Source organism: Parus major, chromosome 1 (genome assembly GCF_001522545.3).
Source record: "Parus major isolate Abel chromosome 1, Parus_major1.1, whole genome shotgun sequence".
NCBI classification, from domain to species: domain Eukaryota; kingdom Metazoa; phylum Chordata; class Aves; order Passeriformes; family Paridae; genus Parus; species Parus major.
The window spans coordinates 68,534,998-68,547,710 of NC_031768.1; the positions used below are offsets into that span (position 1 = coordinate 68,534,998).

The 12,713-nt window shown below is 39.5% G+C and overlaps 1 protein-coding gene across 5 annotated transcripts in view; it reads left to right on the forward strand.

Moving 5' to 3' along the window:
• LNX2 (ligand of numb-protein X 2) overlaps nucleotides 1-12,713 on the forward strand; it is a 59,446-nt gene that overhangs the window by 27,136 nt on the left and 19,597 nt on the right. For all 5 annotated transcript variants that reach the window (XM_015642260.2, XM_015642295.3, XM_015642286.3 and 2 more), the window contains one exon: nucleotides 5,539-6,052. In XM_015642260.2, coding sequence (XP_015497746.1) covers nucleotides 5,652-6,052 — 401 coding nt within the window. In that variant the 5' untranslated portion in view covers nucleotides 5,539-5,651. The remainder of the gene's footprint in view (nucleotides 1-5,538; nucleotides 6,053-12,713) is intronic.

Here is a 12,713-nt window from a genome sequence, read left to right on the forward strand (position 1 = left end):
TTCATTTGTTTGCATTTTCAAAAGAGGAGGAGTCTAACAGAATTATTGCCTTATCACCTCAGACAAGGATTGAATCGGGGTTTGGTGTTTCAAGGCAGTGTAGCCCTTGGATATCAGTATAATTAACATGGATATTGTAAAGTCAATACATGTTGCTACTACTGCTTCACTTGTTTGCTATATGGCTTTAATATTAAAGTAGAGATTGCATCTAATGAGCTAGGTCATGCTTACTGGGAGATGGGAAATAACACTTTTCCCCTATGGTGATGTTTGCTAGCTATTTATTCTCATTATGGTTTTTATTAATTTCTTCTGTCTTTTATTCTTTCACTTAAGCTAGGGTCTGCTTTGAGAGTAGTTGCAAGTCATCAGCCTGATGCTGTAATTCCTGTGAAGAATACTGGACTGGGAACTAAGAGCTAATGTTTAATTAATGTTATGATGTGGTTTTAAGCAATGGTTTTAACCACTGTCTAGTTTTTCTTTCCTGGGGCTTGTGTCAATCCACTCCTGACTGCTCAGAGACGCTGTTCACAGCTGTGGCATTTGAATAAAGCAGGGGAATTTGGGAATTATGAGACCCTTCCTAGCTAGCTTAGGCAGTCAGGGACTATTGTCCATGGAGAACAAATTGTGGAAATCCTGTGACACTTAAAAATTAAGCCAACCTTTGCTGAAATCCAGGGTGACAACCATGCTGTTGTTCAGAGTTATTGATTGGTGTGTGTTATGTATTGCCTTGCAAGGTCAAATCTGCCTGGCCAGGACAAGACTGCCTCAATTTAGGGTCACACGAAACCTTTGCCATAGCTCTTACAATTTTTTCCATATGCTCCCTTGCCACACTGGAGAGGGAGAAGGAAGAATTAAGGCATTGCTGTGATGCCAGCAGGCAGCAAAATTTTTGTATCTCTTCTCCCCTGGGATGAAGAGAAGAAGCAACCAATACCCAGTGGCCTTTAATCAAGGGGAAAATACAGGTGGACAGTTTTTCACTTGCAGCTGCTTTAAACTCCACAGAAGAAATTAATCATTGTTTCAATATTAGATAGATCTCGGTGCAAATACATCCCTCTGGTTAGAGAGTTTTTAGGTGCAGAACTGAGATTTGCATCCCAGCCATTTTGGGATACAGGGACAATGGAGTCCTCCAAAGGAACAGGGTTGTCATTCATCTCAGGGTGTTCTTTTGACATTTGCTTTTGGTTGAGAAAATTGCATAGACAGTTGTAAGCAAAATAGAATATAGAAAATATTAAACATAATTTTTAGGGAGATTAGTTGGTAACATGGATATTTTTCATTGTTGTTTACTACTGGGGTGTACTTTTTCTATAAAATTTTGAATGGTCAGTTAATGGGCTGTAAATCTCTAGGATCTTAATAAGATAACTTAGAAGTAGATTGAAGCAATCTCTGAGGGCATTAATTGCAAAATACACGTTTCCATTAACTTCAAACTGGAACTAGTGTTAATTATTCATGACTTGTGTAAAGGCAACTACTGTTAAAAGGTTACCTTCTTCCTACAATTCCAGTTTGCTTGTGGTTTTCTTTTATTTTTTTTAATAGTGCCCATTCAGACAGAAGGAATAAACATTGTGAAATCTGATATAGGTATAAAGCCTGACATCTAATGCTTTTGTAAAAATGTGTTGAGCTTCTCCAGAGAATGTTTGTTCAATCAATAAATCAGAACTAGAAGAGACCTAAGGATAAGGCTGTCTTTCTCAGTCTAGAATCACTCTTGCGCGTACTTCACTTAAAGAACTAAAATAAAAATTTGCACAGTTGGATGTCCAGTCTTGCCCAGTTCCCAAGTGGATTGTAATTTAAAACTGAAAACAGGGCACCACCTGCACTATTTGACTGTTTTAATGAAGTCCTGGGAAAATTATTTTCTAGGGAATTATATGACTTGAATAACAGGCCTGGCTGGCTCTTTTACCCACTTCATATTTTTTATAATTCTAGTTATTTTTCTTGCTTGCAGCTTTCCTGGGCTGTTATCATCCCGTGGAGCTGGTGATCTGCTATGATAAGAGATACAGAAAATAATATAAGGGGATACAGTAAGAGAGTTGAAGTAGGGTAGTATAAATGGCAGTGCTCTGTTACTGTGGATTTCAGGGATATAGTACTTTGCATCAGGGAAATTTAGACCTGACCTGTCATCCCAGCTGTTGATCAGTCCACAAACTCTGTGTTTGTGAACTTTGTAAATAAATTGATATTTTGCACTGGGAACAGACGGTAAAATGTCTTGAAATCAATAACTGGCAGCCACAGTATATGCTCAATAAAAATCCTGATGATTGTTTCCTTGGTCATGGAATGGGCTTGCCCCAAGTACAGTGCAGCAGTGTGAAAGTAAAGAAACCTTGATTTTTATTTAATTTTATTTTTTGGGGGGTGGTGGGAGTGTCTTTATTTATTTATTTTTGTTGGTTTAGCGGGGTTTGGGGTTTTTTTGGTGTGTTTTTGTTTGTTTTTTTTTTGTGGTGGCAGTGAGATTTTGTTTTTCTTTTGAATCTTCATTCTGTAATGTGTCTCTTTCTTCCACAGCTCTGCTGGCAGAGGGGTGGTAGAAGGATGGTCATGTCAGCTGCAGAAGAGGTGTTGGGCTTAATTTATATGACATTTATTGATGGTTTAAGTTACCAGGGCAGCAGCAGCACGGAGGCAATGTCAGCTGTCGCCAGGAACAGCTTAGCCTGTCTCTGGCCCAGGATAGCACCTCTGCAGCAAAGCACAGCCCAGGGCATTTGTACCTGCACCAACAGCATTCAGACACTGGGATGGGTCAGCCATAGGAGCAGGTGTGTCTGCTCACCTCCTGCAGTGGTGGGCAAGCACTTGTGATCACAGTAAAGAAAGCCTGGCTCTGGGTATACCTTTCCCAAGAGAGAAGGCTTGTCATCATACTTTTTTACATGGCAGTGAATGGCTGATTGCTCAATAACTTCTCTGGTTTTACATGAAAGGAACTGGTTAAAACAGACAAAAGGATTTAATTACAGCCTCCTAAAAGAGAGGTGTGGGTATCTTTGACTATAGCCAGTTATTGAGGTCAAAGTATCTCATGGGTATATTTACTGTATGACACTGACTCATGCTCTGTCACAGGCTGCCACGTGAGTTACACAGACTTCAAAGGATAGAAATGCTAGAAGCCTTCAAGGAGGTGAATTTGGGATAGCCACACTCAGGAGTGTGTCCTAACTGGATCTCCATTACAGTAGTGCACAGAATGGTGTTGGGTTTTTCCATAGCCTCACTGATGGTCTTCAACATGCTCATGGTGGGAAGTGGAAGAGCAAGTTTCAATATTCACACTCCTCATGACCAATGACAGGGCTCAAGGAAATAGCATGAAGCTGAGGCAGGGGAGGTTTAGGCTGGATATCAGGAAAAAGTTTGTTGCCCAGAGGATGGTTGGGCACTAGAATGGTATCCCCAGGGAAGTGGTCAGTGTACTAGCCTAACATAGTTCAGGAAGTGTTTGAACAATGCTCTCTGGCACATGGTGTGATGCTGGGGGTGTCCTGTGCAGGGCCAGGAGTTGGACTTGATGATCCTGATGGATCCCTTCCAACTCAGAATATCTTATGATTCTGCATATTAGACTCAGTCCTGTTTTGGGTTTTTGGTTGCTTGGAGAAGTAGAAAGAGTCCTGGTTGTAGCCAGTAGTAGGAACAGATCTACAATTTGGGCAGCACATTTGTACAGTGGATTTTGCTGCTGATTCTTTGTGTTACTTTGCTTTGCAGGGCCTGTTGGTGTTGCAGGTACCACCAAGTACAATATAGCTCATGCCATATATTCCTCCCCTGGTGCCTTGACTGACAAAGTAATTTGGTAAAGTCACAAATCAATGCTGTGTTTTTCTAGAACATTTATCTGGTTTATTTTGCATTACATAAAGACCAGCCATTAGATGGGTCTCATCCCTTCTGCGTTAATCCAGCAGTATGAATGCAGAGCGAGAGAGCTGTGGTTTGAGCACGAGGGCCCTGTACACTGCTCAAGTCCTTATCTGCTCTCCAATCTTTGAGCTCTTACATAATATGTTTAAGGCTGTTTTTTTGACTAATCTCTTTTGGGGTCTCATTTTGCGTTCTTAGGCTCCAGCAACAAAGAACTGCTATGCTCTTCTCTTGTGAAATCCTTTCCAGAAGGTGCACATTATCTACTACAAGACAGGGCAATGATGAGCATCAATTTCCACAGCAGAATAGAAGCCAGGATTACAAATTACTATTTAATCCTTTTTGCGTCAAAGGATATAATAATCCTTGTAAAATGTGCTCTAAGTCTTGTGCTTGGCTGTGTGAGGTTAAGGGGCAAAAATCAAAATAGCGAATCTTATAAAAAGTAAGACATGGGGAAATGTATGTGTTCCACATGAATTTCAGAATGTATGTTTAGAACTGCATTTCTCTGTGTCTTTTCTATTGCTTTGCTAGAAAACAGTCTCTGTCATGAGTGTTGTTTGCTGAATTGCAATAAAGAATTTAGGTACAAAGTAAGCATTGCTCTAATTTGATTTTTTTTCTCCCCCCACAAGTGAGAACGTTTACCAAAATTAACAAATATGGAGGTGTCTTAAGACTGTGAGGAAACTTGTTTTATTTTCTAAATCATCACGTTATGTGTGTCAAGCAGTGTGATTCTGTAAGGGAGATAAGGGTAAATAAGGTTGGGAGGGATAAGGATTTAGTGTTTGAAATTGCAGACTGATGGCTGCACAACTTCCTGCCCAAGCAGCTATTTTAATAGGGGCAAAGTTTAATAACATAAAAAGTTTAGAAAATAAATCTTACGGTGACAGACCTAGAGTCCTTTCTTGCCACACTGAGTGTGTTTTTCATTAGGTAAAAAGCAAAACAAGTAAGTTGTTTGAAACCAGTTGTTTCATATGAATAGTTTATTCCATATTTTTTCTACTGGCCTCTGTACTAAATCAGATGGGGCATATTGGATAGAATCTGTCCTTCTTACTGTGTAGCAATCCACAGAGAAAACCTAGAAGTGAGTGTTGATATATCCGCAATATTACTAATGGAATGAACTGGGGTAAGCCGTTAGCTGTTATTTTCAATGCAGTGTATTTAGAACATTACTAATAACCTAATATTCTGTATAGCCAAAATCCTAAAAACAAGAGTAGGACCAGATTAAAATTGTTATCTCTCATTAAAGAACACATTTCATTATTTGATCATATAACCATCGTTCCACAATAGGATATTTTGTGCCAGATGCTAATTGCATGCTTCTAGTGTGACAATACATAATGCGATGCTCTTGCTGTCACAGAATGGTCCTCTTGCAGGTGAAGGCTGTGCACTGCACCAGCCCTCATGAAGCCATAAAATGTTTGTAAATGTTGTAAAAGGATTTGTATTTGTAACTGTTTCGTTGTTCCCCTGATCTATCTTGCTGTTGTATTTTGGTAAACCCAGAAGTCAAATGTTTTGAAGAGAACTTCCATATTTCCTGCAAAATGTATAATTTCTATTTATTTGTTTCAGAAAATGACTGAAGAATACATATAAGTCACCCTGGAAGAAGTAGCTTTGCTGTGAGCATCCCAATCCTATGAGAAGGAAGAGGAGAAGGATCCGTCAGCCTTCTTAGGTGTAAAATGGGGACTACAGGTGATGACATGGCTGCAGTGGAGCAGAATGCCTCCTTGAACCCTCTGTGCTTTGAGTGTGGCCAGCAGCACTGGACAAGGGAGAACCATCTCTACAACTACCAGAACGAAGTGGATGATGACTTGGTCTGCCACATTTGCCTTCAGCCCTTGTTGCAGCCGTTGGACACTCCCTGTGGACACACTTTCTGCTACAAGTGCCTAAGGAACTTTCTGCAGGAGAAGGATTTCTGCCCACTGGATCGAAAAAGACTCCATTTTAAACTCTGCAAAAAATCCAGTATCCTTGTTCATAAACTGTTAGACAAGCTCTTTGTTTTGTGCCCTTTCTCTTCTGTGTGTCAGGAAGTGATGCAGCGATGTGACCTGGCAGCACATCTTAAGAACAGGTGAGTGCTGCAGGTGCTTGCATTGCATTTTCCCTAAAGACTTGTTTGTGGGAAGTTTGTATACCAGTAGAAATTGTGGGCAGGAGAGGGCGAGAGAGTTGGTGGTGGCTTTTAAATTCACAGTAGAAATGGAAAGTCATTGGTCAGTCTGTAACTGTGCACAGGCAATGCACTGGATTACCCTTTTTTTGTACATCACACCAGAAAATAGCGGACACTGCTTGGTGATAGCCATAAGGAGAATGACACGGATCATTAGAGGTCTGAAGAAAATTATTTATCAAAAAAAAAATAAATACAGTGACAGTTGATTACAGTAGAGGAAAAAAGGCTGAGGAAGTGGGAAAATTAAAGATGTGCAAACTCTGTCTGCAGAGAGGAGAGAACTGGTGCATTAGGAACAAAGAAAATCAAGTTCAGATTTTAGGGGAAAAAGCTTTATAACGGTCGGGTACCGGTATAGATTGGTTAGGTGGTAATTGTCTATTCCCCATTTTCAGAAGGGTTAATAAACATGTTAAACAAACTTTCATCAGGAATAGTTACATCAGAATTGATTCTGCTTTGAGGTAGGCAGATGGACACGGTATCTCTCAGGACTGGTGGGCCTTCTCTGCCTGCCCTCAGTCCAGTCCAGGGACACTGGTGACCACTCAGACAGAAAGGTTCATTTGAGAGGTGCATGGACCTACTCCATGGACTTCTTTCCAAGTCTTGGTCTTTGTCCATTTGGAGCCTCTTGGAGACCATCTTCAGGTAGAGAGTGATGTTGCAGAGGAGCTGGGGAGCATGTGTGTGGTACAGGTGTGCCTGCTGGTGGGTGCTCTGCAGAGAAGGGGAAAAGGGCAGATATCACCTGCCTTTCATTTGTTCACATTCATATTTCCATGTGCCCTCTTTTTCCACATGTCGTGAGGGCTTCTGGGGGTTCAGAGTTTGGGAGTACCCTGGCAATGCAGAACATGCAGCAGCCCTGTTGACTGTGATGAACATGGAGCTGCCTGGGTGTTTTTGGTTGTTGTGGTATGGTGTCCATGTCAGGGAGGTACAGGGACTAATTAGGAGCCTTTCTCTTTAGGTTTTTATCTTTCTTTTTTTTTTTTTTAATTCTCCACATTGCTTCCATGTTATCTTAAGCACTTGCTTGTTTACTTGTGGCAAGTAATTTCTGATCTATATGATGACTTGGAGGTGGTGAAGAGGCCTAACTGTTTTATGATTTATAATCCTGATATTTAACTGATTTGATTTTAATGAAAGGCAAAATGCTAGCAAGACTACTACTAAATCTTCATCTTCTGCTTTCCCACTGTCATATCCCTCACCTCTTCAGTCCTTTTTCCTTGGTTGACATTATTTTGAGCATTAGGGCTGTTTACAACAGGGTCATGTAACTTATTTGTACAAAGAACACTGTGTATGCACTCTTTAAGTATACATGAAATATCCATTTACTTAATGCACAAGGTTATCATGGAATCCAAGTGAGCTGAGTCACAGGCTTTTCCCGTTTGTCGGCTGGGAAAAAGCTTTCAGTTGCAGAAGGCTGCTCATTTTCAATTCCTTCTGTTGCCTCAGTTATCTTGGCTGATACACATTTTGAGTATACGGTGATTTACAGTTTTCAATTAAGTTTATTTGCAAACATCTGAACACCCATAAATTATCACTGCTGACATAAATGGTGGCAGCAACTGCATAGTTTGAATTTAATTCTATATGGATTAGTGAATCCAGTAAACTTCTACTATTGATCATTACATTTAGGAAAGAAATAGAAAATTCAGTATTATTGTAATTGTCACAATTGATTAATACGAACCAGTTTCAACAAGCCTTTACATGAGCTGGTTTCTGTTTCTAAAGAAAGCTGTATGGTTGGTTAATTTTCACTGTCTAAAAACCTTCACACTGGGGTTTTCCAGTGTTTTTTTATTGGCTTCATTTGAGTATAAAGACTGGAAGAAAATGTCATTGTATCCACCAGGTGCCTCAGAGTGTAAGGAGCATTACTGCAGGATGTTCCCACAAGGAGATGAGAGGCATCAGACGCAAACCTGATTACTTCACAGTCGCTAATTGCACTCCGTGATACCTCACTGCACACAGAAAATAGTCTTGATTTCTCAGACTCTTGAGTTTCATTACATTCACTTGCAAACTTGGTTTTTTAAAGTTAAACACAGTGCATGTAATACAGTTCAAAGGGAAGAACCATATGAGTCATGTTGTCATGTTTTTCAGTCACTCAGTATAGAAAATTTGTTAATGTTTGGTAAAGTGTCAGTTTCATTCCCTGGAGTTCTTTTAAGGAAAGACTGGATATGGCTCTCAATGCCATGGTCTAGTTGACATGGTGATGTTTGGTCATGGATTGGATTCTGTGGTCTCAAAGGTTTTTTCCAACCTAATTGATGCTGTGATCCTGTAATTTCTAAATATCAAAGGTACATTTATGAGAAGAAAGTCTGAAAAAAAGTTAATGAGATTTTCTGTGTATGATTTTTATTGAGTTAATTCTTACAGCTTTTTCAGAAGTGAAAGAAGTCTATTGTACAAAAACATACTATGAAATTCTTACACTATATAATGAGGGGGTTGAGTAGTGTGTTTATTGCTTTGAGTTGCGTTTCAGCTTTTGTCTCCTGTATTTCCCTATGGCAGCTTAAGTTACCATTTTGGATGGAGACATTTTTCCAACTGGGTAACATTATAGATAATTTTATGTCAAATTAAGTTTGGACCTTGTATAGGATTGCATTTTTTGGAATTGAAGAAACAGTTGAGCTATTGTCCACAGCATGCCTTATATATGGATTTAGAGTAACAAAATCCATGGGAAGACAAGTTGTAAAGGTACAGGTTTTCATCATTCAGAATCATGGCAATTCCACTTATTTTGGCGTTTATGACAGTGCTGGTGAGCCCTGTTCTTCCCACTCTCTCCCATGTTAGCTGCAGGTACTGTCCCTGTCTGGCACTTTGGAGCACCAGAAGTGAAGAGGATCTATGGGATTTAACCCTGCTTTGAATAAGTGGATAGGCAACAGATCATAGTTTTTACATTCCCTGTGGACTCTACCCATTGCTGGAAAGGTACACAATCGGTGGTTGTTCTCTTCTCTGAAGCCACTTGACTCCTTCTCACCTTGTTGGGTGGGAGAGAGAAGTATGTAACAAAATCACTCTTGTTTTATTTTTCCTTAGTCTTCTCCTATTCCCAAACCTAGATAATTGCTGGTGCCTCATTTTCCCCACTTCCTTATTTTTTTGCTTTATTTTTTTTTCCTGTCAAAAGAGAAAAACTAAGACCCAGATATTCAACTTTCCAAAGCAGGACCAGGTTTTACTTTGAATTGCAGCTGTAAATCTTGCCAGAATTACTGCTTAAGGTCACTTTGCTTGCAAAGTTTTATGAGCAATAGCAAAGGCACTTGGTTTGCTTCTTTGCAGTCTTTGCTTAAACACAGCTCCTGCTTGGAAAATGATTTAGTGCAACTGCTTGGAGGTTATTTAGTGTGTTTGCTTTTATCAAACCACTAGACTGGGCAGAAGCTGATGGCGTAGGTTACAATGAATTCTTTCTTTCAGCAGTCAGTGAGCAAATGTGCTTTTCAAGCTCCTACTGTTATTCCACAGAAATACCCTGTAAACTACATCTTAATTTTGTATGAAAGCCCTTTTTATCAGTGAAGAGGGATTGCTGATAGTGTTCCAAGAAGTCAGCTTTTAAATGAGAAATCCAGCAGACTTGGCTGTAAAAAAAATACAACAAAACCCCAACCAAACAAAAAGACCCATTTTTCTTCTTTGTCTGATATGAATTAAGAGAAATTGAAGGTAAAAGCTATGCTTTGTTACCTTCCAGAAGTGAGCAGAAGCAGGTGCTGAAGAGTGTAGAGGAAGAAATTGAATATAAGCAGAAGCTAATTCTGCATTTCTAGAATAACTGCCCTTCAGTCTTCCCATTAACATCACTTGGTTGCTTTAGCTGGGTAGTTTTACTATCATAGAATAGTTTGAGTTGGAATCTTACTCGTGAGTGTCCTGATTTATGAAAGAAATTAAAGAATTTCTAAAAATTCTTAAAGCAGTCCTGCCTTAGTTCTTGCTCCTAGACAAGATACTCTGGCTTTGTATTTAGGTATGAAATACCATTTCTCAAAGTTTGAATTCAACCCTTATTTATACCATTTGTTTTATGAGAGTGTTTTTATGAGTAAAGGAATCCAGTCTTCAAAGCTTGTTTTGATCATGAGATGCCCGTATGTGTACATAAGTTGTTACAAGGTTTAGACCAAAATGCTCTTTATCCCAGATACTTGGTATTAGTGAAAGTGTGCATAGCTAGAGATTTATTGGTGCTTAATTGTTACAATTGCTATATGATTTTGCTTTTTGTGAATAATGCATTCTTACTGCCAACGAAAATCTTTTTTTGTTGCAAGTGGAAAGAAAAAAAATCTCCATATAGCTGTGCTTGAATACCAAGACAGGGCTTTGCTGCTTGGTAGGTGGCTGTTTAAAGACCTAGGAACTGGATGTGAATTAATGTCTCCACTAGACTGCTACTTTCTTGGCAATGCAGTTGCACTGTACTGGACTGAAATTCAGAGTCTTTAACAATTACCAGTTAATTTGGGGAAGAATCTGTGGAGTTTTGCCCTTTTTTGCCTCATACAGTACTGCATGAAAGGGATTCCGCTGAACTGAGTAGGTGTACTCAGGACCCTGTTTACATTTCTTGTACTAGCTTTTGAAATGATAATTAAATATCATTGGCCAAAATAAACCTCAAATCTATTTCTGTTTTGTGTGATGACTTTCATCAGCTGCCAGGTAATGACGGGAGAATGTGCTCTGTGAAGGAGGGTGGAGGAGGACCTGGCTGTGGTTTTGGAGGCTTTGACAGAAATAGGACGCTTCCAGGGATGAGTTTTATGCTGTCCTGGTTTGACACATCTTACAAAAACCCCAGAACTCTAAGGTGTGCTTTGCCACCTCGAGCAGGTCCTTTGGGCTCCTCAGGCCTTGTGAGAGATGGCTGAGTCTGAGTCAACAGCAGTACAGTGGTTTGTAGGAGGTATCTAAGAAAGTGTTTGGCTCTCAGAAATAGTCCACTAAGGCTGGACTGTGCTGTCAGGCTCAGAGGGATTGAAGCATGGTTCTCTGACAAGTGTTGGTTTTGAACTGTTTATTTACCTCTTTGCTAAGAAATCACCAGTTCTATAGCACAGCAGTTCAGGGACAGCAAGGACATGCAGCTTGGTATGGTTTTGTCCCAAATTCTTGTGAATCAGTGTGGGAGAGCATGTCTGTCAGAGCTCCCAGCAGACAAAAGTTTTTCTCTGCAAAAGCATTTACCCCTTGCTGTGTTGCTGCAGAAGTGTGTGATGTTGAATATTGTTCCTTTTTTTTTTTTCCCCTGTTGCCAATGTTAAGATTTGAGGGAGCAATGAGGCTAACCCATCAAGTTAAAGTATGTTAGAAATACTGAGGGAAGTGACAGCATCTTTCCATTTCTTGGTCTCTTGGGACTGTTGTTTTGAGGTTTGCATTGTGAAATGGTCAATGATAGAAATTTCCTGCTGATTTTCACTTGTAATTGTGTCTCTGGCCACCACACAGATATATTGGCCAATCACTTCCACTATACCAGTGGTTTTCTGTCTGGGCAAAGCCAAGAAACAGGGTTGTGTTCTATCTTTAAAATAAGAGAAACATTTTCACAAAGCAAAACCTTTCAAATAATTTTCTTTATTTCTGCTTACTTTCTTAACTTGGAAGAACAAAATTACCAGCAGTTGTTTTGGGAAAAGCCCCAAGGAGTTATTGCTGAAATGCATCATGTCATAATATGAACTGTCTCCAACATATGTTTTTATGCATCTTTTACAGAATATTTGGGTTAGCTTTCTCTAATTTTTAAACACAGAGAACACAAATCTCTGGGGAGGCCTTATAGCACCTTTCAGTACCTAAAAGGGATTCAAGAGATCTGGAGAGGGATTTTTTGTAAGGGCATGTAGTGCTAGGTAGGTTGAGGGGAATGACTTTAAACTGAAAAAGGGTAAATTTAGGTTAAATAATAGGATGAATTCCTGTATTGTGAGGGTGGAAGTATTTCTTAGAAAAGCTGCAGATGCCCCATCACGAAAAGTGTTCAAGGCCAGGCAGGATGGGGCTCTGAGAAGCCTGGTCTAGTAGAAGATGCTTCGTGCCTGTGGCAGGGGGGGTTTAAACTAGATATCTCTAAGATCCCTTCCAACCACAATGACTCTATCATTCTATGTATATAATTAAAAGAAAAAAAAGGTATCTTCAGGTATGTGTGTGTGTATATATATATATATATATGTTATGTATGTTTAACATGTCTGGGGCTCACAGAAGCTTTAACAACATTCTTTGGATCTGAAAACTTTGTTAGCAGGTTATCTTCAAAATCCATGCTGAAATAGTCTAACCATATAATTACTAAATCCCTTTTACAGAATGTCAGAACAGAATCATGATTCTTAAAACATTCTGCTTTAATAAGTTAGGATGTCATTAGGCTTCTGCTGTCTTTTGCTCTGTTAACACATTTCTTCTCTTGCAAGAATAAATAATTTCTTTTTTTGTTACAAAGATCTGCCAAGTTCCCAAACACTGAATCCTT